At 53.8% G+C, this 26,633-nt stretch overlaps 1 protein-coding gene and 1 pseudogene across 4 annotated transcripts; both read left to right on the top strand.

Annotated features, from left to right (window-relative positions):
- Positions 1–1,564: 1,564 nt before the first annotated feature.
- Positions 1,565–23,384, top strand: LOC138061809 (uncharacterized). 4 transcript variants are annotated; one of them, XM_068915828.1, is made up of 4 exons: positions 11,840–12,822; positions 13,236–13,343; positions 15,807–16,060; positions 21,618–23,384. In XM_068915828.1, exons 1-4 carry the CDS (start codon positions 12,637–12,639, stop codon positions 21,667–21,669), a joined length of 600 nt encoding a protein of 199 aa, XP_068771929.1. In that variant the 5' UTR covers positions 11,840–12,636; the 3' UTR covers positions 21,670–23,384. The 4 variants fall into 4 exon arrangements, 2 of the variants coding, with proteins under 2 accessions (XP_068771929.1, XP_068771928.1); XR_011135755.1 differs by lacking the exon at positions 11,840–12,822 and adding an exon at positions 14,380–14,497 and having other exon boundaries at positions 12,982–13,343; XR_011135754.1 differs by lacking the exons at positions 11,840–12,822; positions 13,236–13,343; positions 15,807–16,060; positions 21,618–23,384 and adding exons at positions 1,565–2,165; positions 2,458–2,516; positions 8,032–8,812.
- LOC138061857 (uncharacterized) lies at positions 19,158–21,580 on the top strand (annotated as a pseudogene).
- Positions 23,385–26,633: the final 3,249 nt, after the last annotated feature.

The raw sequence follows: 26,633 nt of genomic DNA, 5'->3' as shown, positions 1-26,633 counted from the left end.
CCCTGCCCCCTGCCACAGCCCAGGCTTCGGGGCCCAGTCCCCTCCAGAGAGCCTCACAGGCCCCCCAGCAGAGCGGCCCAGCAGCAGCCGCTCCCAGGCAGGAGCCTTTCCCAGCAGAGGCTGCCCTGGCGGACAACTGCTCCCGGCCGGCCCAGCCCCGCCGCCCCCCACGCCCTCCCCACCCTCGGGCCCAGCGCCCAGGGAGCAGTCGCTGCCTCCCCGGCACACGAGCACGCCACAGGCTGCGGCATCGCTCGCGGCTCCCCGCGCGGCCGCCGGGAACGGCGCTTTCGGCCGCCGCGGCTTCTCCCGAGCCCCGAGAGCGGAGGCGCCGCCGGCCGGGGCCAGGGCCGAGCCAGCGGCAGCCGTGGCCGCCCAGGCCCCGCCCCCACGGCCTGGACGGGACGCCTCCCCCCCACAGACCCCGCCCCCTTCCGCCGCGCGCTCCCCATTGGCTCCCGCGGCTCGTGGGCTCCCGGGGCGGGACACGCCCCAGGGGGAGGGCGGCACTGCGCCTGCGCCTGCCCCGCGGGAGAGGGGGAGAGGGGGAGAGGGGGGGTGGGCGGGGGGAGCGGGGCTCTGGGCAGGCGGGGCTCTGGGCAGGCGTGCTGGCGCGGAGGAGGGGCACTGAGGGCCGGGGCGGGGCCGGCTCTGCGCAGGCGCTGTGGCGGCACGGCCAGGCGGGGCCGGAGCGTGCGGCCCGCGGCTGCCCCGGCCCCGGCGCCGGCGCCGGCCAGGCGGCGTGTGCAGCGCGGTCAGGCCGCGCGCGGCGGGAGCCGATGGGGGAGCGCGGTGGGGCTGGGGGGAAGGGCCGTGGGGCGGGAGGCGTCACTTCCGGCGCAGGCGGGCGGGGGAGCAGGTGTGGCAATGGCTGCCGCCCGGCTGGGCCTGGCTGGGCCCGGTTCCCCCCCGCCGTCCCTCGGCCCCCTCCGCCGACGCCGACCCGCGTGGCGGCTGCCGAGCCGTCCCGCCGCCTGCCCCCGCCCCGCTGCCTGGCGGCGCCCCCGGCGCGGGGCGGCGGCGCTGCTGCCGGGGCTGCCGCGCAGCCTCGCCCCGGTGTCGCGGCTCGGGCACTGCGTGGTGCCCGCTGGTGGCCCTGGGCCCTCTGGGTCGCTGGGAGGAGTTTTGGAAGTAAACCCTGGGCTGTGGCGGGGGGCAGGGGCTGTCTGTGAGGCGCCCGGTGAGCCCGAGTGGTGCTTTCAGGCAGTGGTGCAGAAGTGCAGCGCTCAGTTGTTTGGATGGCTGTGCTGTGTGAGGAGTGCCCTGCTTCTTGTGCAGCTTGAAGTTGTGGGCCTGAAGAAGCTGTCCTGTCCGGGAAAGGGGAGAGGAGAGGGCTGTGAAAAGGGCAGGGCCGGAGCTTGGGGACGTAGGTGTAGAAGGAGAGTGTTTTCTTAAGGGCCCAGTGAGTGTGGGATAGCCAGAGAGTGTGTTGCAGGTGTGCCCTGTGAAAAGGGGTCTCTTTGGTGACAATGCAGATACTCCTTGGTGGAGGAGAAGGGATGTCTCGACAGGCAGCTTCAATGTCTGTGTAGTTTTAAGGAGGTGTCAATGCAGGGCAGCCCGAGCAGCCTGTAATACCTGTGTGTCTGGTGAGCTGGTGCGTAGAGCTCTGTGGGCACTGCCTCTTTGCCTGTCCTACCATGGAAGGAGCACCTGAGTAAGCTTGTGCTGATGCCCAGTGTTGCCGTAGCTGTGGGGGACCTGAGCGTCTTGTGTGCGTCCTCAGGAGCGCACAGAGACACGCGTGCGGTGGCCAAGGTTAGCCTGCGTACAAGAGAGGTCACGTGAGGCAGCTTGCTAGCTCCGTTGAGCAAGGAGTGGGGGTTGTCGGTCACGTGGCTTGGAAAGGGCTAAGGAAAGAAGGGTCTAGTGAAGCCTGGCGACTAATGCTGCAGAGTGAGGGAAACGGGTGTTGTTTGTACTTTGTTAGGCCAGCTTCAGCCAAGAAGGAGCTGCTGTGATGGTGAGAGGCGCTGCGGTTTCTTTGCCTTCCTTAAGGAGCCTGGGATGCCGGGAGGCCTGTTGCAGTGAGTCAGCTGCTCAGCACGGAGTTCTGATTGCCTGACTCCAGTGTGGTCACGTGCAGTTCCCCCTGTGTTGTCCAACTCCAGGTCAGCCGTGAGGAGCTCCACCCGCTAAGGAAGGTCGCCTGGGTCGAGGCTAAGGTATAACTTGCTGCAGCGCAGTGGTGTTCTCGTGCAGTGTGTATTGAAAAATACCCCTTGCCCAAGTATGTGAGGTCTCTTTTCCAAGTTGTGTGCTGACCCTTTTATGTGCCCCCAAGTCTGCAAAGCATCTGAGTGTGGGTTCTGTTTTTTCAGCCTTGAAGGGTTTGGTATTTCTGAAGGCAGGAGTCAGTCATGCTTTCTGCAGTGGCTCTGTGAGCACCTTCCTGCTGGCTGTTGCAAGGGCCTTTGTTGCCACTTACTGAAGCCAGTGTCACCTTTTTGTTTCCAGGTTTGTGCATAAAGATGAGCAATCGGAAGAAGAATTTGCTGAGAAGGCCTGCCTAAAAGGTACTGTGGCAATGTGCTGATCCAGTGTAGAGATGCCAGAAGTGTGTTGGCCTCATAGGAACGTATCTTTCAGTCCTCCAGAGCTTGGAGAATGACAGCAGCCCCCAGGTGCGCTACGAGGGGGTGCAGACAATCTTCATCCTCCAAGCGCCCAGGAAAGTGCCCCCATCGGGCTTCTCCCGCTGAGGCCTGTGTGCCCGCCTGCCGAGAGCCTGGCAGCGATGGCACGCAGCTGTGGGCCCTGGGTCACCCTGAGCATCTGCAAATTGGGTGTCTCCAACTCTCCGATCCACCCGCTGTGCAGAGGACATGAAGTGAAGCAGGTGGCTCGGGGGCCACGTCCGGCTGGGCTTGCCCAAGGATGGAGACAGTGCAACCTGCCTGGGAAAGTTGTTCCCATGCCTGCCTACGCCCCTAGTCCTTTTTTTCCTCCCGTTTACCTGGAAGGCTGGGGCAGATAGGGCTGGCAAGGTGAGTGTATTGCGGGGAGCATGGGTGCCCGAGTTGGGCCCCGGAGAGGAGCTGCCTGCAGCTGGGAGCGCAAGTGGTGAGGGAGGGCATGGGAGCGTGTGTGCGCTGTGGGGCCTGGCAGCGAATGCGAAGGCAAAGCTAGTGGCTGTTGCCCTCACAGTGACATTGCAGGCATTCCAAGGCCCACTGTTTGCCTGACTTCCTGTCTTCCTTTTGGTGGGCCCCAAGGCTCTCTGTGTCCTTCCTGGTGCATCCCCGCTGCCCCCATGTGCTTTTCTATGTGCTCAGGCCACTCGGGGTGCCTTTTGGTGCTCCCCAGTAGCCTGAGGACAGCATGTGCCCCCTCAGTGCGCTCGGTGCTGTGTGGGAGCTCTGTGGGGCCGCATTCAGGGCATAGGGATGGCATGGCCAGTCCCCAGCACCCCAGTGAGCAGTAGCACACACAGAAGGATGGGCAGGGTGTGCGTGAGCCGGCCATGCTGACTCCTGCCCTCCCTCGCATTATCGGCACCGGGGAGGTGGGCACGGCCATGTGGCATTGCACCAGGGATGGCGTCATGCCCAGGATTCTGTCAGATGTTTGCTAACTTGAGGGGGCCTGTAAAGAGCAAGGACTCCCGGTGCAGCACGGCTGCCCCCTTATAAGTGTTTATTGCTTGCTCCTACATGGCAATCTTACAGGCTGCTTTGCTTTGGCCAAGCACTAAACTGTTATCCTTCACTCACCTTGGGCTCAAAACTAAGTTGCTGTCTTGGGGCTCCCGATGTCTCAATGCCTTGTCAGTCACAGAGGAATGGCAGTGTGGGCATCCCCTTCTCACCGACTGGTGTCCAGGGGGCAGTCCGGAGCAGGGTCTTTACCATATAGGGTGGCATTAAGCTTTCATAATTCTCCCTGTTGTTCCCCCCGAAAGCAGCAGCTTAAACCCCTCCCCAGCTGTGTTTTATCCAACAACTTCCACTCCCTACAACTCCCTTCTCTACTTTTTGATCCCTAATTTCCCCACTGTTCCCCGGAAGTGGTGAGAGTTTCTGCGGTGTCATCCCATTTTGCATCACTATGTTCCCCCACGGCTCTGCAGTGAGGTGCCTCAGGCCAGGGACATGCCAGGGGGTTGCCGACTGGCGGGAGGCACCAGCGCATGCTGCTGGCATGGGGGCTGTGCTCTGCAGGAGGCCCCGTCTTGCCTGCAGGCTGTGAGATTGTCCACCCTTTGACACTGTTGGAAACCTTTGTGATTTGAAATATGTAGAGCTCAGTTTTGCCCAAACCATTTTTCCAGGATTCATATGCAGGATACGTTGGGATGGGAGAGGTGTGTGATGCAGCCTCAGCGTGTCTGAGTTGTGACAGTTGTTGTGTACTGCAGGACAAGATTAGCGTATGAGTACACACCTGTTCGCTCCACACAGAGTGAAATGATGACAACACACATTATATGTTGTGAAGTAAGAGAAGCTACATGTCCCAAGTTTTTCAGAAAACCATGTTCGCAGGGACTAATGGTCGCTGTGATGTAGTGTATTGACAGCGCCAAGTGTTTTCTGAATCTCATGGAAACCTGATTGTCATTTTGGGGTATAAAGGTACAACGGTCTTCCCCAGTGAGGGTACAAAAGGTGCCTGTGGCAGCTAGGAGGAAGCTGAGTGCCCCCTGATTTTACAATGCCATTTGCTGTATTGCTGATAGTTCAGCGGTAAGGGCTTGCACAGCCTCACGAGTAGGATTGGCTAGGCTTTCCCAAATTAGCGCTAGCTTTTCCCCACAGGGCCGTGGTCGGTGCTGCATAGGCATAGTGTAATTCTCGCTGCAAAGGGTTAAGCAGCACTAATATGGAGTTTCCTCCTCCTCTGGTTGTCTCGGACCATGTTGTTACAAAGGTCCCCAGGCATTCACCACTAATCACTAATCCGAATCAGACTCTTATACGATGGTTTATTTCAGCTCGAGCTGGGTGCCTCCGAAGAGGGACCGAGAACAACCACAGGTTTGGTTAAAGTTCAAGCTTAGGCCTGCAGGCTTCACTGCTCCAAGCACTGATGCTAAGTTGAATCAAGGTTATGCCAATGGAAATGACAGTGGTTTTCTTACAAACCCCCCATTTGTTTTTCTGGCTGTTCCTCTTCGTAATCTATCCATTTTCCAAGGCGAGCAGCCCGCCTCCGAAATTTGATATACAATGCCAAGGTGAGTGCAAAGCACACGATGCCTAGACAGAGCAGAATCACTACAGGATGCAGCAAACGATTATGGAAGGCAGAAGCGGTGGGAGACCACCCAAACAAAGTTTCCCACCATTGACGCGCTGTGTCTTTTTTGACTCTTTCAAGTCTCATTTGAATTTGTTGTTCTGTCATGCTCTACGGTCATCAGTGTGCTTTTCCCTGTTTCTTTGACCTTGTGGAGCATTGTCCGCAGTTGGTCATGGTGTAGTACTTCCTTCACTAGATGGAGATTCGTTCCAGTAGGTACTGGTGATCTCACAATTCATGACCCAATGAATAATTTTCCTGGAGTAACTGAGGAGTTGTTACTGGGCTTGGATAATTGTAGCCACGTGCCTTTAGCATTGTGAAGTTACACACGCGCAAATTTAAACTCTTATTGTGATCTAACATTACGCCATGCTTGTTGAATAGTGAGGACAAAAGCAGTTACCACTTTTTGCTCCTTACTGAATGTAAACTTAGGCATTTGCCACCCAGCTTGATATTTCCGGTCCGATACGGCACTCTTTTCCCATATTAATGTTTGGATTTCTGCTGGAAGCATACCATTCTCCCCTTCCCTTATTCCTGAGGCAGCTATTGTTTGTAGCCAAAGTTGGGCTTGAATGCAGCTAAGGGCAAGTGAGGTGTTTCCTTGAAGTACCCCTAACGTGTCTATTGTTAATCGGTGGTCTTGCTCATTAATCTCCTCCCTCCGAGGTAACAGGTCTGGTATCAGCCATTGTACTTTCCCTGCTGCGGTCAACGATGATGGCAACGGATGTTGCAGCTTAAACAAATCTGTTGTGGGTGCGCCCAATTTATTCATCAGCACTTCTGCATCGATACCATTTAATACACCTAGGCCAGTCCCCATCAGGCCCGTGATGTGTCGTTTTCTTAGGTTTTGTTCCCTGCTGTTTAACCATGTCTCCCATGCAACGTATACGTTTTGCAAGAAAGGCGCGCGTTGGGGCTTGAGCCCTGTGATGTTTACTTGCAAGCTGAGTTCTACTTGTTTGAAGGACCAAGTTGGATTAAGCAGCACGGTTTGTTGACCTCCTTTCTTCATCACGTACGGTCCTATTAGATATGTCCAAAGTTTTAGTTTAGGGGTGGGAGGTTGAGTAGTGGGAGTAATGCTACTAGTGATCATAGGAGTAGTTAAGTCATGTTTTACCTGACACACAATGCGACCGTCCATAGAAATGTCATTGAGACTCGCACGAGCATTCACAGGAACCTCTGTACAACATTGTTCAGCATGACAGGTCATACTACAACAACGGCCCATTTCTTCTTCTCTTTCCAATGTAACCTTTTTATCAGCAAAACAGCAAAAGATGTGCTTCTCTCTGCGACCCCTTGTCGAGGCTACCATAGTTACCCATGTAGTATGTGCGGCATTCTTGGTAGCAGCCTGTTGCCGTACCTAAGGATCTGTGGTGAGAGCCTCCCAGCGAATTGCTCTCCGTCCTTCCATCGCTTCCAAACAACATCCTCTAATGAAGAAGACTCTTCCGATAAGCATTCTGGTGGATTGTGTGTTTTAGCATGCGAATGAGGAGCCCAGGATTGCCGCTCAGCAATTTTAACTGCAGAATAGGAAGACACAAGTACAGTGTACGCTCCTTCCCACTTTGGTTCCCATGTATGCTTTCGGATGTACCTTTAACTTAAAACCTCTGGCCATTTTGAGGTTAGGTTAGGTTAGTTTCTGCACACACCTTTGCTCATTTTGTTTTTGCTGTCCTATTCATTGTGACATTGATCACAGCTGGATACTATTTACTTGGAAACTGCATATCTCTCTGGAGCTGCCCAGGAGTCTTTTTATTTGTGCCGCAACACCTTCAATTCCGCCTTGTCCTTTTTCATGGAGCCATGGTGCCACAGGTAGCAGATCTTTCCTAGGCAATACAGGCTTACCTCCGATTGTCCAAATTCCAGTTTCGCCTCGTCCCCCTCCAAGCTGTTCCCACCTCTCCTTTTCTTCCTTGGTACATTCTTTGTCATGTATGTTGGATAGCTGGGACACGTCTGGTCCATCCATCGCAGTGGGGCATAACAAAACATCCCATTGCAAGGCAGCTGCTCGGGCAGCTGAATCAGCAGAATTGTTCCCTTTTTCTACGGTGGGCCTACCTTGGCGATGTGCAGGGCAATGAGGAATAGCACTGTGTTTAGGATCTTGAATAGCATCCAGCAGTTTGCGGACTTGTGGGCCCTTTGCGATGTTCTTTCCGCCGGAGGTTAAGAACCCTCGCTCTTTCCATAGTGCCCCTACTGCATAGCAAACTCCAAAAGCATACTTTAGTATGTTAGCATACTTTAGTACCCTAGTGCATTCACGGTAATGTTTTTCTCCGTCGCTGGGCAAGGGAAGCAGGGTAGCTGGATTCAATGTATTACAATGTTGTATAGTCACATTGTCCATCATTAAGAGAAGTAGTTCATATTTATGTGCTCGCTGTGGAGCTGGAACGTGAGACACAAAATTCTTCAATAACATTTCCACTTTGTGTGGGACGTGTGCTGTCAGAGGGTGTCCCAGAAGCATGGTTGGACATGTCTCAACAATGATTGCTGCAGCAGCCACCGCACGGATACGTCCAGGAGTCCCCAAAAGGATGGCATCCACTTGTACTAACTAATATGTGGCTGGTTTGGGTTGGGGACGTAGCATTGGAGTCAGCACTCCCCTGGCAACCCCTTGTTCCTGAATGTACAGCTGGGAAGGTTTTTTATAATCAGGGAGCCCTAGAGCCAGCGCTTTCCTTAATGCCTCCTTAATTTTTTTCAATGCCAAATCTCTCTGTGGTGTCCACTTTACAGGTTCTCAGGTGCACCCCTCTGAGTGTGCACTGCAGAAAGATTCCAGGATTGCTGTAGAGATGCAGGAAATGGAAAATCAACCACCGGTGAGGGGACACTGCGAGCGGTTCAGGAGATGCAAGCATTGAGGAGAGACATGAAGTCAAGTTGCTGTTGTTAGTGCTTTGTCCAGGCTCCTGCCAAGGTTTCTTAGGAAGGCAGAGATGCCCCACACGCTCGTGGCCGCAGTCACTTTGCATGGGGCGTTCTCCTGCACCTGGAGACACTGGCATTAAGACACGTGTTTGGTGAAAGTCCCTCATGTCATGTCGTGTCGTGCAAGAGATGCCAGAGTCCTGCTGCTTTTCCATAGTGGGAAAGAGTCTGATTGTGGGGGCCCAGTCCGACAAGCAGCTGTGCACAGACACACTCTTGCCTTGCCTCGTAGCCCAGCTGACTGAGCCCAGTTGCCCTGGGACCCCATGCATGTGTGCGCATGATGGTGCTTGGTGGCAGTGCTGCCGCCTCGGTGGTGCAGGACCTTTTGGGAGCGTGGCCTTTGTGAAGGTCTGGCCCAGGTTAGTCCCTCCCTTCTTGTGCGTTCCTCTCTCGCTGTGGCTCCAAAGACACTACCTCTACCCTGAGGACGACCGAACTAACTGTGAACTAAGACTCCTGTAACTGCCCTAAGACTACTGGAACTGTGACTAACTACACACTAAGACTACTGTAACCAACGCGAAGCTACCTAGCCTAATGCTACCCTATACCGTGAACTACCCTACAAGAAGGAAGAAGAACTCAGAAGAATAACTAAGACTAATACCTATAACTAATAACTGTAATGCTACTAGGAACAGAAGTAATAACTCTACCTAATGATAATAATGAGAAGAACTGTGCCCTACACATAGAATATTCACTGTGAACTAAGAATCCTCTAGCTAACTGTAACTAACTGTCAACAACTACACACTAAAAATAGGCTAACCAACCCTACACTAAGAAATCTTACTACTAAGAACTTTAATGCTCCTAGAGTAACCCTAATGCTAAATACTATAATAATCCAACTCCTAAAAAATCTATCCTATAACCTAACCTGTAGCCTAAACAGAGGTGTGGCACGGTGGTGGGAGCTGTTCCCGGGCGCTGTCTCCGTCCCGCAGTGGAGGTGGAGGGGAGTCGTGGGAGGGATGTGTCCCCGCGGTGGGCCCTGTCTCTGCCGGGCAGTTGTTGATGCCCGGCAGTCCAGGGTGGTCCAGGAGGTGACGGGCGGCCCGGTGATCCTCGGCCTGCCGCAGCTGGTGCTCAGCGGGGTGCCTCCTGCCGGGCTAGCACCTCCTCCTCCTCTTTGGCCCCTGGGGCAGGTCCACGAGGCACAGGGCAAGCTGCCCCTCTGCGGGGTCCACCTCCATGGGCTCCTCCTCCTCCTCCACGGGCTCCGAGGCGGCTGGGGCACTCTGGAGGAGGGCGGCGCGGCGGTCCCAGACGGTGGCACCCACCTTCCTCTTGATGCGCAGCGCCGCCTTCCTCCTGGCCCACAGTCGCTCCGGCTGGCTCATGGCAGGCAGGAGTGGAGAGCGCGATCCCGGGTCGTGTCCCACCACCGGCCTCTTAACAGCTCTGGAACAGTGGCGCTGAGGTCACTGTTGACACGGGGAGGCCGTGGTGACGGCACGCCTGACCCGCTCCCCAGTTGCGGGGGCCCTACCTGGCTGTGCCCCGCAGGGGGATGGTGGGGGCTGGAGGGTGCCCCTGTGGGCAGGGGACCATGGGGCTGCAGGCTGCTCTCCTTGGCCTCCTTTGCATGGGCCCTCGAGCTTACTTGTGGGAAGAGCTGCTCTTGCGCCAGGGAGGTGGTCTTGGCCTCCCCGCGGGGGCTGTGTGCTCCAGCCCCTTCGCGGCCTGGGCCCCCTCTGCCAGAGTCGCTCCCGGGTGTCCCTGCATGTGCTGGAGCGCTGGGGAGCCCCTGCTGGGACCAAGCCCTGCTGGCACGGTCTCCTCAGTGCCCAGCAGAGGGGCAGCCCCACTGCCCTCGACCTGCTGGCTGCACGCCCAGGCCACCCGGGAGGTGGCTCTCCTTCCTGCAGGGCGTTTTCCCACCACTCTTTCTTCTGACTTCCCCTTCCCACCAGCTTCTTGGGAATGGTTCCGGGCAGCACAAGACTTTCCTTCCCTTCATGACTGCTCAGCCTCTTCAGGAACCTCCCCTGTCGGATGCTGCCTGTTCTGCAGGAAACCCTTGGAGCTGTTAAAACACCAGTTGTTGTCAGGAGCAGCTTTTCAGGAGCAGCAGGAGTTTTCCGGAGGAGGAAAGGCAGGCCCTCCCTGGCTGTCTTTGCTGCTGAGTTTGTAGCCATCTGTTGCAGCACTGCAGCTGGGTGAGCGGTCTCATGCCAGCCCACGTTCGCCAAGGATGCTGCTGCTGCGTGACCACAGGCAGAGCCTGAGTTCCTCCAGCTTGTTTCCAGGCTGTGTGCATTGGAGTGCAGAGACTTGTGGCAGGTGTGCTTTTGCCCTCTTTGGTCCTTCCCTCGCATTTATTGCTATGGCCTGACGTAGCAGTTGTGAAAGACCAGGGCCTGTGCGTGCCATGCCTGTGTGGTTCCCCCGGCCAGTGTAGACAACCTCTCTGGGAGCAGGGGGTGGTCTTCTTGTCTGGCAGCATGAGGAGCCGGCTGCTCTGCACAGGAGCCAGGATGCAGAGTGGTACGGCTGGGTGCAGATCAGGGCCCGAGAGGGTGGTCAGGTCAGACAGAGTGCAGGGCTCAGCCAGCAAGCGTGTAGTGACGAGGCAGGGCCAAGGGCACACCAGGAAGCCCAGCGAGCAGGTGCTGCTCCAGGTCAGGCTCGCAGAGGCAGAAGACGTGGCACAGACAGAGGTGTTGCACAACTGCAGCAGAGCGCAGGCCGGGGCCAGCAGTAATGCACTCACTGCAGTACTCACTCGTGTGCAAAGCACATGCACTCACTGTTGGCATGGAATTGACCACTGTTACATGCACTTTGGGGTTGGGCATGGCTTTCCTGGGGTTTTTCGGGAGCCTTCCAGTAGAGCAGGGTGAGGTAACCGTGACCAGAAACTTGTGGGCAGCCTTGTGGCCAGGGTACTGCCGGTGGTGCAAAAGTCAGGTTTCTTGACTCCAGGCCTGTTCCCTGGGGCCCACAAGGGATTGGCTTCCTGGAAGAGCTCTGCAGTTTCCATGTGTGGTGAGCATGTAGGGGACGGCGGGGCTGGGCCAGCCCTGGAGGAGCTGTCCTGCAGGGGAGCCTCTGCTGGGAAAGGCTCCTGCCTGGGAGCTGCTGCTGCTGGGCCCAGCTCTGCTGGTGGGGGGAGACCGTGTGTTACTGTCTGGAAGGGGATTGGACACGACAGCAGCTGTACAGTGAAGGCAGATCTCAGGGGAAGGGGCCGGGAAGGGAGCTGCCGTCAGCCCCTGTGGCTCTCGTGTCCTCTTCCTGCTGCAGAATGGCAGGAAGCAGCTCTGCCCCGGTGTGCGGCAAGGAGGTGTTTAACCGAATGCTTTCTGTTCAGAGGAGAAGGAAAGAGAAAGAGAAAGAGTTGCAGGAAAGAGAAGAGCTTCTTGGAGGAGAGTTTGGAGTGAGGAGAGAAGGTATTGATGATGAATTGTGAAGGCAGTGGGCTGAGGGTGTGCAGAGGAGAGAAGTGGAGTTTGCACCAGTGGGCTGCAGCTTAGGAAAGAGCGGGCGTGTTGGGTGGGAGCTGGATTGAGATGTCTGTGGAGATGAGCATGGCTGAGGAAGCCAGCGGGCTCACAGTGATGATGGTCACTTTAGGGTGGAGCAGGCCCGGCTTGCTATCTGTTAGAGAGCAGTGGTGTGAGGTGTGCAGGGGCAAAGCAGCCCCTGGGAGGAGGGTGGCCTTGTGGAAGGTGGCAGCAATGCCAGCTTGTGTCTCTGCCTGCCTAAAAGAGCAGTGTTGCTCGCGAGCAGGGTGAGCAAAGGCCCCAACAGGCTCTGTGCTCATGCTTCCTTCTTACAGGTGTAGCCCAGCAAATAGCTTGCCGGTGCTGGAAAGGGGAGCTGTTGCTCCTCGTCCCAGTTGTGCCGTGCCTGAGCGTGCTGTCCCTGTGCTCTGGGGCCCCGGAGCTCGTCACGCTGCCCAGTCTACTGGGCGACATCACTGCAATGGCAGGAAACAAAGCTTGTCAAAAAGCACGGTGTGAGTGAGCTGTCCTGGCTTTGCTTGCTGTTAGGGGAGAGCCAAAGGTCTGGAGCGAGGAGAGAAGGCAAGAGATAAGGGAGGAAGGAGCCCAGGGAGAAGAGAGCGTGCGGATGGGTGGCCCCAGCCCACTCAGGAGTCAATGGTGTCAATTGTAGCCTGGAACACCACGGGGAAACGCTGGGTGCAGGTCACTGTTGTGTGGGGCAGAAGGAATAACTGGCCGAGCTCGCTCACCATGCCTGGGAAGGCAGTGAAAGACAGTGCCCCCGCGTGATGCCTGCGTGCATGTGGCCTCGTGCTGTGCTCGGACGTGCCACTAGTGTTGTCTGAATGACCAACGCTGGTGATGCTGGTGCGTTCTTTGATGTCCTTTTTTTTTCTCCAGGATCTTGTCTGTGACTAGAGCGGCAGAGTGTTTTCTGGCTAAGAGCGAATGGATGCGTAAGGTGCCCAGCAAGACTGAAGGGATGCACAGTGTGTGTTTGTGCAGCTGCAAGGCCGCTGTGGAACTGGTGCTTGTGGCCCTGGCTCACCACCACCTGGCAACGGGCAATGATGCCAGAGCCTTTTCCTATCTGCTGGAGCGTGCGGCTGCCTACTTGCACGTCTCCAGCAAGTACCTGGTGAGTTGCCCTGCTGACCGGAGGCCCCTGCCCGTGGAGTCCTCTGAATTGCCTTGTCCTGGGCAGGCCCATTGGCCCACTGCAATAGGGCATGCCTGGGGGTGTGCCTTTGTGGGGACTCGGGGATGAATGGCTCGGGGTTGAGAAGCAGAGTTTGCCTCCTGTTTGCCTCTCCTGTGGCAAGAGACACAGGGCAGTGAAGCAGGCCCTTTGCACCAGGCGCACCTGCAGGGAGGTGGTGCGAAGGAGCCCTTGTGCCCGTGGTGGGAGAGGCAGCGTGACTGTGTTAGGCTGGAGATCGCCGGGGCAGGTGCAGGGCCTCCTCAGAGAGATGCAGGAGGCAACAGGGAACGATGGGGCTGGGGGCAGGCTTGGCAGCGACACTCAGCTGCTCTTTGTGTGCTTGTTCAAAGGCCTTCCTGAACCTGAACAAAGCAGAGGTGCTGAGGAACTCAGGGGCTAAGAAAGGCAATGTGCTTGGGTACTTTGAAGAAGCCACCTTCCTGAGCCTCAAAGGGGAGGTAAGGTGAGCGGGAGGCTTTGCGGGCTGTCCTGGTGGGTGGGATTGGATGCCTTCCGGGGGGGTTGCGAGAAGAACAAAGACTCCTCCCTTCCTCAGGAGGCAGGGTAAGAAGCAGAACGGGATGCGGAGGGAAGGAAGAGGCAATTCATACCTGGTTGCGGGCATCTAGGCCCCAGCCTGCTGAGGCTTAAGCCCAGCCTTCAGCTGATGCATAGGTCTTAGCAAGACCGAGGCACGAAGCAGCGAGGTTTGGGTAGAACGGGAACGACAGAGCCTGAGAGTGGCACGTGCACAATTTTTCGAGGGAAGCATGCCTGTGGGTAAAAAAGCAGGCTTGTATCGTGAGGGCTGCAGCTGCTCTTGGTGGTGCTGCTGAGAGCCTTTGTTTTGCTGGAGGGCAGGGCAGGTGCTTGAGCTTGGGAGCAGTGCTTTGAGTGACCCGTTTGTGATGAGATGCCGGCAAGAAGGCTAGGCGAGCAGAGAGAGGTTAGCAGGGAGGAGAGGCTGGAGAGGGGAAGGGAGAGTGTGGGCAAGAGCAGCAGGAGGTGGGCCTGGAGGGGTAAGTGGAGGAGAGATGTGAGGAAGAGGAAGCTCAGAGGTCATAAGCAAGTGCAAGCTGGGTTGCTGGTCTAGCAGTGCTGGGATGTGCAGGAGATGCAGGAGGCACCTGAGAGCCTGGCTACGGAGTCACTGCTGTTGCTGATCACTGGCAGCATGCCTCTGTCCAGGGCTAGAAAGCTGCTGGTTTTGCAATGGAAAATGCTGTCCGGGGAGTTGAGAGTCCTCTTTTTTCCCTTCCTGATGTAGTCTGCCCTTGCCTTCAAGGGCATTTCTGTGGAGCCTGAGTAGCCCCAAGGCGCTAGGGTAGAAGGCCAGCCCTTGCCTCCTTGCTGTGAGGTTTGCTGGCTCTCTGAGTGGTTTATCTGCCAAGACCTTCCCCAGCTGTGCTTGAGCTTTCTGCTGCTACGAACGCTTGATGCAAGTCAAGGCCGGGGAGGGAGGCAGTGCTCCTCTGAGAGACGTTTGTATTCCAGGGTGGCAGTATAAGTCCTTTGAAGAGTGCCGGAGCTTTGCTGAGCGGAAGGAAGCCAATTGCGTTGTCAAGTCGCAGAGCAGCATGCTGCTTGGACTGTATTTGTCCCTGGCTCTTTGGTAAGTTAGAGCCTTGCTGTGAGTGGGGAGGAGCCGAGGCAGTGACTGTGGCAGGGAAGTTGTGAGCTGTGGGCTTGTCACATGCTCCTGTCCCATGTCCACCAAGGCAGCCGCCTGTGGGGCGCTGTGGTGAAAGGGGCAGGGGAGGCGGGAGGGTGCACACTGTGAGCAAGGTGGCAAGGAGCTCCTGGATGTGCTGTGGTGGAGCCCGGCCAGGGAAGGATGACTCTGGTGGCCCTTGGCCACAGCTTTCCTTTTCCCCTTGAACTTTAGGCGAGGAGTGGCGAGGGTCTGTCTCGATGCAGGCCGAATGCTGAGTAAGTGCAAGGGCTCGGGGAGGGAACGACAGCATGAGGGCGATGCTCTGAGTGAGGCTAAGCAAGAGGAGCTATGACCCACTGCAATTGACACCCCACCCGCCGCAACACGTCCCTGATAACTTCCTTTTCCTGGAGGATACATTTCCTCTGAAAGCCAGGTTGGGGCTGGAGGCTATAGCCTCGGAGACCTTTTGATTACTTCCTCCTCTCTACAAAATATGTGTGTGTGTGTGTGTGTGTGTGTGTGGCTTTTTTTTTTTTTCCCCGTGGACGATGAAGGTCTGCAAGGCCTGGGCAGTGGGACAACTTCCAGAAGCCCTTTGGAAAGGCCAAGGGGCTGCTGAAGGGAACTGCTGCCTCCCTTTTGGCCCCCCAAGCATGCAGCCGGCTCCTGGAGTGCCATAGCCTGGTGCTGAAAAAGGAGATTGAGCATGCATCAGCGAGGGCCCGTGAGAGCTGCGCCAGGGCTCTCAGGGTGAGGGAGGAGGAGGAAGGGGAGGCGCATGCTGCGAGGGCACTCTAGAGAAAGCTGTGTTGCTAACAAACAGCAGTGGGTTGACCTGTGGAGGCAGAAGGAGGCCCGACGGGATGGAGTCAGGGTGGTGCCAGAGTGTAGTGGGTTAGAGGGGAACGTGGCAAAAGAGTGCTGTCCCAGGGGGTGTCAGCAAGAGGTGGAAGAGAAGGCAGTCGGGGAAGGCGGTCTTTGTGGGCATGTGAAAATTGCCCACTCATTGGAGTGATCTGCAAGAGAGGAGAAGAGACTAGCACAGCCATGCCTAGGGAGCCTTGCTGAAATGCCTGCTCCATATGAGGTCTCAGGGCTCAGGAGAGAATTGTGTGGTATCTCAGCCTTGCTAGCTGTGCACTCCTTGTCTCTTTGTGGCTGGTTTTTCTCTTGGTGGGGGGGGAATTGGTGCCCTTCTGAGGGCCAAGCCATCGCCAGGCTCCATGACTTCTCCTGACGCGCATCTCCCTTGTTTTCTCGGCAGCTTGCAGAAGAAGTTTTCTCTCGGTGCTCTAGAAGCCCCGTCTTCTACCCCAGAGTCTACCACCTGAAAGCCTACGTTCTCCCAGCGCTGGGTAATGAAGAGGAGAGCCTGCTGTGCCTCAAGCAGGGCCTCCAAGTCTGTGAAGACTCTGGCAACCTCCTGGAGAAGACTTGGCTGGAGATGAGCAGTGAAAGTGGGTCGTGTGTGCCTTGGAGTTGCTTCCTGGGCCAAGGTTCAGCATGCCGTAGCAGAAGGTGGGCCAGATGGGACGTACTGCAGTGGGTACATGTGGGGAAAGGCCCCAGAGAGCTTCAAAGGCATGAGCCCTGCGTGAGCTGGCAGGTGCTCTTAGCTCTGCTGAACAGGAGGGCAGTGGCAGCTGCGCTATATCTCTCTGAGGCAGGGCGGGACTGACCCCTGTGGAAGCAGTAGGCCCTGCAGCCTTTCCTTCCCAGCATCTCTGCTTGGCTGAGGCGTGGTGAAGTTTAGTCTTTCCCTCTCCCTTGAGCCTGCTCACATTGAATTCCCACGTGTAAGTGCTTCTCCTCTGGCTGGCATGCTTCCAAAGAGATGAGTGAGGAGTGAGGCACTTCACTCCTAAGAGAGAAGCAGCAACATGCTTTAAAGAGGTAAGGCAGTGATTTAACAAAGTTCAGTCATCAGCAAGACAGTGATTTAACAAGGGTCGATGGCAAGGTTCCCCCGGTTATTTACTGCGTGGAGGACTGGCTCAGATAAAAGTGTCAAGGAGACCCTCCCGTTGAGTCACGAGGTTCAGAATGAAGCCCCTGGCTGTCCAGACTGCTTCTCAGAGGAGTCTAGGTGCGGCTGGATCCAGCCTTAGTCCCCGACTTGGTCAACGGTTTGTGCCTAAGGATTATGTGCACAGTCAATCAGAGAGGCAACTTAGCAAAGCTGGCAAAGTTTCAGCCCGCTATTAGTCACTGACCGAGGATCTGTTGTATATTTGGAGTGCACCAAGGTATAAAAATTGGTACAGGTACAGGTAGAAGTAAAATTATGGGATCAAACCACTCCACGAGTGCCCCTCCCTGTAGTCCTTTGGAGTGTATTCTGAAGAACTGGGAAAAGTTTGGAGGCGACCCGATGACAAAAGAAAGGAGGAAAAGATACTGTAATCAATGGTGGCCAACTTATAAATTGGGTGATGGTGAGGTCTGGCCAGAGAATGGATCGGTAAACTACAATACTATATTACAATCGATGCTATTTTGCCGTCGGACGGGAAAGTGGGATGAAGTGCCTTCTGCTGATGCTTTTATGACTCTGTACAGAGAGGCTGATGTTAGTCAGGAATGTGAGCTAACAGCTTGAGTCGGTGATGTATGCGGCTACTGGGAAAAAGGAAAGTGGTCGATGTGGGGGTGATAGAAAAATTGTGGGAGAAGAAGAACAGGAGGATGTACAGTTACTGGTCCCAACAGCCCCGCCTCCATACAGAGATATTGAGCAGTGCCCAGGTGATTCTAGCTCCCCATTGAGCAATGAAAATTTTAGTCCTGTTCCCAGTCGGACTAGAGGGCATGCCCAACCAGTTTTCCAAGCTCCCTTGAGACAAGCAGCGGGACCAGAGGGACCGCCAGTCTTTGTGCATGTTCCGTTTACTACCTCTGACCTGTTGAATTGGAAGCAATCGGTTGGCTCATACAGAGAAAGCCCTGACAAGATGCCCCAGTCGTTAGAAGCTATAATGCTAACACATAATCCCAACTGGGGAGATGTACAAGCTTTGTTAAATACATTTTTCACGCTAGAGGAAAAGAGAATGGTTGCTGAAAAAGCCAGAGAAGAAGGAGAGAGAAGGAACGGTAGGCAGGGCGACTCTGAGACTTTTCTGCCTACAACAAGGGACCCGGAGTGGGATCCTAATGTGGGAGGAGAAAGAGCTCAGTGGAAGCAATATCAGCAATTGACACTATATGGGGTTCGATATGGAGTGCCTAAACCAAAGAATGGGTCTAAACTGTGTGAAGTGAGGCAGGGCTCAGAGGAAAATTCATCAGCCTTTTATGGAAGGTTATGTGAAGTAGCTAGAAAATGGACTGGTTTGAATGCAGATGATGAGGCAAAGCGGAGAATGTTCAATATGTTGTTTATTGGACAGTCAGCCCAGGCTATAAGGAGAAAGTAGCAAAAAGTTGATGGAGCAGCAGGGATGTCAGTTTCTCAACTGATAGAAATCGCATATAGAGTGTATAACAATAGGGATGAGAGGGAAAGAAAAGAGAAGCAGAATAGAATAAAGTTGCAAGCATCTCTGTTAGCAGCAGCAATACGTGGGAATAATATTAGAGGGAGAGCCAGCAGGAGAGGCAGAGGTGGAGGGGGACGAGGTGGAACGACAAGGGGAAGAGATTCAGAAAGTCGAATCCCATTGGGGCCAAATCACTGTGCGATCTGTAGACAGGGAGGACACTGGAAGAATGAACGCCCAAATCGAAGGAGGGTAAGAAGGCAGGATCAGGTGGGAGAGCCTAACCTCATTATGTTAGAAGATTCAGACGGAAGGGGACCGGGGAAAATAGTGACGTTTCCCCAGCTGATCCCCTGGTTGCAGTTAAGCTGGGGAATGAAACTATAGATTTTCTAATTGTCAGTGGGGCCACTCATGCCGTAGTGAATAGTTGTAAAGGAGCCCTAAGTAAAGTAACTATACCTCTTGTTGGGGCAACTGGAAAAAGAACATTAAGGCCATTCTTACAGCCAATGGAATGTACAATTGGGGACACCAAATTAATTCATGAGTTTCTATATGTGCCAGAATGCCCCCTACCTCTGTTGGGACGAGACTGACTAGGCAAATTAAATGCACAGGTAACTTTCTCTGAGAATGCTGTGCAGCTCTCCACATCCCACCTGAAGCTGCCTGGAAGGCCCAGATCTACTTGCTGACAGACAGGACTGAGGAAGAACCTGAGGAAAATATCCCCAACATTGTACTAGATGCGGTAATTCCACTGGTGTGCGCTTCTAAGAAACCAGGAAGAGCAAAAAACGTTAAGTCCGATTAAAATAGAACTGAAAGATGGGGCAAAACCGGTAAGGGTACCTCAGTACCCCATTAGGCTGGAAGCTCGCAAAGGCCTTGAACCCCTGATAAATATCTTCATACAATGTGGATTACTTAGAGAATGTCAATCTGAAAATAATAGACCGGTTTTGCCAGTAGAAAAGCCCCACTCCCAGGAATGCCGATTAGTGCAAGATTTGAGGGCTAACAATCAAATGACTAAAGATAGACATCCCACGGCGTCTAACCCTTACACCCTAATAGCATCTGCACCTGAGAATAATGCCTATTTCACAGTATTAGACGTAAAAGATGCCGCCTTCTGCATTCCAGTAGATGAGCAAAGTCAAACTCTTTTTGCCTCGGAATGGGAGAATCCGGCCACTGGAAGGAAAGGACAGTTGTGCTGGACTGTTCTTCCTCAGGCATTTAAAAACAGTCCTCCTTTGTTTGGTGAGGCATTGGCCAAAGAATTACAACAGTGGCAAAATGGTAAAGATGGTGTTAGCCTTTTGCAGTATGTGGATGACATCTTAAGTGGAGCGGACACTGAACAAGCTTGTATGGAAGCAACAATAGGCCTGTTAAACTTTCCAGGACTGGCTGGATAGCGGGTCTCGAAAAGGAAGGTCCAAATTGCAAGAGAGAAAGTCCGGTATCTTGGGTTTGATATATCAAAAGGACAACAGGCACTGGGGTGGGGGGTGGTGGTGAAAGAAAGGAAGCTATATGCCGAATAGCAGTACCAAGAAACAAAAAGCAGCTAAGAGGGATTCTGGGAATGGCTGGATTCTGCCGGATATGGATTCCCAATTTTGGGCTCACAGCTAAACCCGTATATGCAGCCACCAAGGGCCCGGGAGAGCTGCTGGAATGGACTCCAGAATGTCGAAAAAGCTTTGATGAAATTAAAAGAAAATTGATGGAGGCCGCAGCCTTAGGCCTCCCTGATTTAGCAAAACCTTTCCAGCTGTATGTACATGAGAAACCACAAGTGGCTTCGGGGGTAGTGACTCAGCTGTTTGGAAGCTGGAAAAGGCCAGTAGCTTATTTTTCAAAACAATTGGATGAAGTAAGCAAAGGATGGCCGGCCCGTCTCTGAGCTGTAGCTGCAACTGCTCTATGAATTCAAGAGGCTCGGAAGCTCGCCTTGGGACAACCAATAGCAGTATTAGTCCCACACGCAGTGGTGGCTATTTGAAATCAAAAGGGACACCCCTGGATTTCTCCAAATCGACTAGCCAGGTACCAAGCCACACTGACAGATCAAGAAGATGTTACCCTAAGTGTGGTATCAACTCTTAACCCTGCCACTTTGTGACCAATGGCAGAACAAGAACCTCTACAGCATGATTGTTTAGTAACTATTGAACGTATTGAGGTATACGCCAGCAGGCCGGATCTGAAAGACGAGCCATTGAAAAATGCAGATTTGGACTTTATTTACAGATGGTAGCAGTTTTAGGCAAAATGGGGAAAGGAAAGCCGGATATGCAGTGGTGACCCTCTGGGAAGAAATAGAAGCTAAAGCCTTGCCCCGAAACACATCAGCACAAAAAGCAGAAAGCGTTGCTCTTACTCGAGCCCTTGAACTTGGAAAGGGCCAAAGGGTTCCTATTTATACTGACTCTAAATATGCCTTTGGAGTTGTACATGCTCACGGAGCTATCTGGAAGGAACGTGGGCTGTTGAACTCCCAGGGGAACGGTATAAAATATGGACAAGAGATTGTAAAAGGACTACAGACCATACTAGAACCAAAGGAAGCGGCAATAATTCACTGCAGAGCTCATCAAAAAGGACAAGAAGAAATAATTTGAGGCAACAGGTTGGCTGACCAAGCTGCCAAAAGAGCAGCTGTGCGTAAATCAGTGATAGGTGCCCTCATACCTAGCAGGACACTGGACTTAAAACCTCCACAGTATTCAGAAAAAGAAAATCAACTAGCAGAAAGATTGAAGTGTACCAAAAGTGAAGAAGGACGGTGGGTAACTCCAAACCAACAAGTGTTAATCACATCTAGGATGATGGAGGGTCTTCTTAAAAGGTTCCATGAGGACACACATATGGGATCAGATGCTATGGGGAGCAGTATCAAGAGATACGCCATAGGGCCGAAAATGCAAACAAGTGCAGATATAACGGTAACAAAACGCCAAACTTGCTGTGCAAACAACCCTAAAGTTCAGAAGAAACCACCGATGGGTGAAGTAAGAGAGGGGCTAACCCCTGGCGAATACTGGCAAATAGATTTCTCTGAATTGCCAAAATGTGGACAGCATAAACATTTACTTGTGTTAGTAGATAGGTTTTCTGGATGGCCTGAGGCTTTCCCCTGTCGCAACAATAGGGCTAGGGAAGTAATTAAGATCCTGTTAAAGGAAATAACCCTCAGATCTGGCGTTCCTGAGGGTATCTCCTCAGACAAAGGGCCTCACTTTGTTTCAGAACTAGTTCAGGGAGTGCCTAAGTTCCTCCCAATACAGTGGGACTTGCATACCCCTTGGAGACCACAGTCTAGTGGAAAGGTGGAAAGAAGGAATCAAACCCTTAAAAGAGAAATTTCTAAATTGTGTCAAGAAACTCAGCGTAAATGGGTAGACATTCTACCGCTTGCTTTAATGAGGATTAGAATTACTCCACGGGCAAGGGAAGGGGTAAGTCCATTTGAAATATTGTACAGAAAACCATATCCTATTCATGAAATGGGAAATCGGAGCGATCAAATGCATATCAAGGGTGAGAAAATCCTGAAAGATTATTTGTTATCTTTTTCGCAGGTATTATCCTCTTTACACAGGTATCTCAACCAGCGAGCTCCACTTCCTTTAGACTCTCCAGTACATAATTTCAAGCCTGGAGATCTGGTTTATATCCAGACCTGGAAGGATGAACCGTTAAAAGAAAAGTGGAAAGGGCCTTATCTTGTGCTCCTAACTACATACACTGCAGTGAAGGTGGAAGGGATAGGCTCCCGGATCCACTACACGAGAGTGAAAAAAGCTCCTCCAGAAGGGCAGTGGACGTCTATGCAGACGGGAGCACTAAAATTAAAGCTCTCTAAGAATTATACTGGTTAATGAATTGCACTTAGAACTCCAAAATGTGCATACACTGAGTTAAAGTGCTCGTGAGAGCGGTTATTGTCTAGTTGTAGGTTGGCAATATTGCTGCCTGTAGTCAGCAAGCATAAGATTTACTTATAGAATACGGATCTTTTCAAACTAAGCTACGATGTCTAGAGGACTATGGAGAAGAACACTCTTAATTTTACTATGTTTACCTGTTAGTAATGCAAATCTGATCTTACAATTTATACAGTCTTTTGGAAAAATCCATGATGTAACTCCGATCACTATTTGTTTGCCAACTCCAAAGTCTGCTGAGTCACCAATACCTTGGGGAACACTCGCAAGTAACTTAACATCAATGTGGGAACATATGTGGAAGAATGTACCCAATAGTACCATAACCTGGCGTAACAAAGAAGGGACATCGATTTTAAAATGGACAGGAATTGGGATGGGGGACCTAAATTCTCGCTTGCAGGCCCCCTCCAAAATGACTTTGCAAAGTCATTTGGTCCGAGATTTGCTTGTATTACATGAACATGGAGTATGCGGCTATTCCGACTTAAGAAATGACAGTTGCTGTGTCCATATCCCTAACATCACTGAAAATCTAGGTAAACAATTGGATCAAGTAGAACGAGTGGCAAACACTCGCTGTGATCTGAGGAGCAGTATGGAAAGTGAGCATCCTTCACAGGATGGGAATCCCTTTAACAAGATGGCTGCCGAATTTGCTCCAAACCCTGGTTATACTTGTAATGTTGATTAGAGTAATTTGCGTAATCTTTAGATGTATCAAGGGTATAATCATCCGAGCTGCAACGTCACAATCCTCACCTGTAAGGATAACCACAACCCACCCTAAAAGTCTTCCTATAAGAAATAGAGAAGAATTCCAACAAGATATACGCCAAGGGGAAAAAACCAAAAGACACTACACGAGACTGATTGGAAATAATGAATTATTACTCTAAGTCTCAAAGGGGGGAACTGTTGGAGGTATGGGAAAAAAGGAGCCTAGGGTATTAGTCAGTCTTTCACCTGTCCAGTTAACAATGAACAAGGCCTTGAAGGAAGGAGCAAGACAACACTATAAGGCAAGCAGATCAGGAAGCTCCCAAATAAACCTGCAGAGAACAAAAACAGTTGATAAAACAGGAGAGACCTACTTGAACTGCGGGTGAACTATCCTAATTGGCATAATAAAAAACCCACCCACAAGCAGGGAAGCCCCCTGCTGATCAAAGCCCCTTCCCCATAGAGCATGCGCAGGAGAAAAAGAGGATGCTGTGACTTCAAATGAAGATGAGACCTAACAGAAGCAATAAGAGTAAGGATGACTTCATGTAGTTGTAAACTATGCTGCTAACTGTTGCTTAAACTGTTGTAAAGTGTAAGCTGTGTAGCAATCAGGTGTGCTAGCTTTGTGGAATTACCACCTAGCACCCACCTCTGCGCGGAAATGAATTAAACAAATATCGCGACTCTGTGTGTTTTCGGCTCATTGCACACCGGGTGAAAGAACCCTTCTTTGGGACAACAGTAGTCGTGTCGAGTGTGAGACATCAGAGCAGCTCTCTGCGCTCCTGCCTTAGGTATCAGCACTTAAAACCACCAGTGAATTCCTGCTAGCAGTCAGTAGGCATAGCAGCGCGGGAGTTCCCCCTGCCCCATGGTGCTGGACGCATTTTGTTGCCCTTTGCCTTCTCTTTCCCCTCTAATATCTTCACTAATGACCTGGATGATGGGCTTGAAGGCATCCTCAGCAAGTTTGCAGGTGACACAAAACTGAGAGGCGTTGCTGATATACCAGGAGGCTGGGCTGCCATTCGGAGGCCCCTTGGCAGACTGGAGAAGTGCACCAAGAAGAACCTCATGACGTTCAACAAAGGGAAGTGCAAAGTGCTCCGGCTGGGCAGGAATAGTCCCCTTGACCAGTACAGGCAGGGGGCTGACCTGCTGTCTGGACACAGTCCTGGGCAACCTGCTCTAGGAGACCCTAGTTGAGCCGGGGGGGTTGGACCAGGTGATGTACCTCCAACCTCAGCTAGTCTACGCTAGTCTTGTGCTATCCTCCCTAACCTGCCAGCGATGTGAGTCAAGGTGGATTTCCCTCTACCCTTTGCTGGGCGGAGGGGAGGAGTGGGCTTTACTCTGCCTTGCAGGTAGCTCTGATTAGCACCGAGGGAGCACTGCAGGCAGCCTGGCGGTTTTTCCGGCTGCTCCCATTTCCTCGCCAGAGGGCAGTGCCTGCTGGAGCCGACTGCAGGCGGTTTTGTCCTCGCACCGCTTTTGCTGCAGTCATTTCTAATGGAAAGTGGCTCTGCTTGTTGGGATGGTTCTGAGTTCAGCGCAGTGGGCGTGCTGCAGGCCTGCTCTACAGCTGTGCCAGGCTGAAGGCAGAGCTGAAGCGAGAGCTCTGTTCCCAGCTGCTTGGCCTGGGCAGCTCGGGGCACGTGCAGGAGTGATGCCGGAGCCCAAAGAGCTAGAAACGGAGGTGAATAATGGCTGGAAATGGAGTTGAGAGAGGCCAGGCAGCAGGTGTCAGCAGTGTGGAGGATCAGCCTGTGCCAAGGAGGGTGAGAGGCCAAGCCTTGCCCAGGCAGCTGACCAGTAAAGCACCCCTCGCCCACGCCCAGCTGCCTCACCCTCTCCGCAAGCATATGGAGGCCGAGCTAAGCTGCGTGCTACTCACAGCTACCTATTGCATGGCTTGCCCAAGAGGACTCCTTTGTCCTTTGGGTGTGGACCCTGCTTGCAGAGTCTTTGCAGGAGGGAGAAGTTGCCCAGGAAAGTCACCCAGAGGTAACTGGGCTGCAGAGCCCATCATGCTGCCCTTGGGCCCATGGCAGCAGGGTTGTGGTGTGGGCTCAGAGTGCGCACCTCCCCGGGCTGCCCACCGGGAGCCCCAGGGCCTTTGCTGCAGAGCTGCTGGCCAGTCAGTCCCCTCCACTCTTGGGGCAGCTTGTAGAGAAGTCGTCTAGCAGGGCTGGGAAATAGATGGATCTTCTTCCAGCTTAGGAGACATCCCACCCTTCCTCCTGCCCCCCTCCCATATAAGAGCAGTCTGGACACAAGGGCAAAAGCCCTCCCAGCAGCCGCAGGGTGTGGAAGTCCCAGGTGACCCCGTTGCAAGTGAGAGGCAACCTGTGGTGCCCCGAGGGACTGGCCCCAGCAGTGCAGGCGGAGGGCCCTTGACATTGCACAAGTTCAGGTGCTGCACAAGCAGGGCAGGGCACAGGGCTATGCCTCCCTGCCCACACCCTACGCGACCTGCAGGGTGCATGTGCCCACAGTGGGGTCTGTGCACACACCGCAGGCTGTGTACATGCCTATGCCGCGCTGCATGTGCTGTTGATGTGCACATGACGTGCACATGTGGGCCATATATACATGCCATGCCCTGTCGATGCACGCTTTGGTGGGGAGGCACGCAGTGTGGTGTGTGTGCACGTTATTCCCTTCTGTCCCTAAAAATCACTCTGGCATCTCTCACAGGCTTCAGAGCAGCACCTGCCTTTTTATTCCCTGCAGAGGCTGGTCTCCCCTTCACACAGCAGCAGTTGCTACTGATTTCCCCTCCGGGACTGCAAGGGCCTCTTCTCGCTGGTGCTAGGGAGGCCAAAGGAGAGGTATTCAGTGTTAGGTGTAGGCACGTCCCCTTGGGTGTCAGGGTGCCTGGTTCACGGCCAAGCTCAAACATGCCCCGTCTCAGCGGTGGTGGTGCCAGTGATAGCCCCGGTGTCCCCAGGGCTGCAGGCTGGGGAAGGCAGGGCAGCACAGGCAGGAAAAGCCCCAGACCTGCTCAGACATAAGCACCAGAGCAGCTGCTCCTCGCTGTGAGCCTTGCAGGGGTTTTGCTCTCCCCTGTTCTTTGGCTTCTGCCACCAGGCTTTAGCCACCTCTAGCCGACGGTGGCTCTGCCTTGCTGGCAGGGACTTGTGGCTGCAGCAGCAGGGACAAGGTCGCGCTCAGCCCTGCTGAGACCCTTTGTGCCCAGCCCAGCCCAGCCCTGCACCCCCACAGTCCCATCTGCACCCCCAGTCCTCAGCTCAGGCCAAGCCCAAAGCAGTCGCTTGGGGCTCTGGAGGGGAACTCGCAGTCAAGGGCTAATTTGGGGCATTCCCTGGCCAGGAGAAATCAGAGGATGTCCTATGCAGCCCCATGGCTCTGGGCCGGGATCTTTGACCCGCTCCTGGATCCCCGGCGTTAAGCTGCGCCTGTCCACGCTGGGGCTGTGCACACTTACTGCTGGAGGGAGAGCTGCGCCGGTTTACGCTTTGGCTCCTTTCCCCATGCCTTCCAGTGGAGCTTGGTGTCTCCTCTGTTGCACAAGGGAGAAAAGTGTGTGTAGTAGCTTGAGGTGCCACTGAAGGAAATATCCCTCTGTGCACAGCATGCAAGGCACCCGGGCACTCTGCAGCCTTTCTCAGCATACTCAGTCCTCGCCTGCTCTTCCCGAGCACGGGAACCAGAAAGGCTTCATCCTTCAGCCACTGAAGCCCAGGAAGATGGCATTACCTCTCATGTCGGGGGGTGGGTAGCGTGTCCTGAGGCATCGGTTAAAAATGAGCAGAGCTCGTGTCCCACCTCAAAGGGCAGGCACCCTGGGCGGGGGTGTCCTGGAGCTCGAGGCAGGCGTGAGGACCATGTGCCCGCAGCACAGCAGATTGCTCTTTGGGTCCCGTAGTTTTCACTGACAAAGTCTCCCATCATGGGAATGAG

This window comes from Struthio camelus, chromosome 21, assembly GCF_040807025.1.
Source record: "Struthio camelus isolate bStrCam1 chromosome 21, bStrCam1.hap1, whole genome shotgun sequence".
Classification (NCBI taxonomy): domain Eukaryota; kingdom Metazoa; phylum Chordata; class Aves; order Struthioniformes; family Struthionidae; genus Struthio; species Struthio camelus.
The sequence above is the reverse complement of the archived record's forward strand: the minus strand, read 5'-3'. Positions and strand labels throughout refer to the sequence as shown.

Coding starts and splice junctions, on each gene's coding strand:
- LOC138061809 (XM_068915827.1), top strand. CDS start 12,637: ATGCGTAAGGTGCCCAGCAAGACTGAAGGGATGCACAGTGTGTGTTTG. Junction 12,823..13,235: donor ACGTCTCCAGCAAGTACCTG/GTGAGTTGCCCT, acceptor GCTTGTTCAAAG/GCCTTCCTGAACCTGAACAA. Junction 13,344..15,806: donor TCCTGAGCCTCAAAGGGGAG/GTAAGGTGAGCG, acceptor TTTTCTCGGCAG/CTTGCAGAAGAAGTTTTCTC.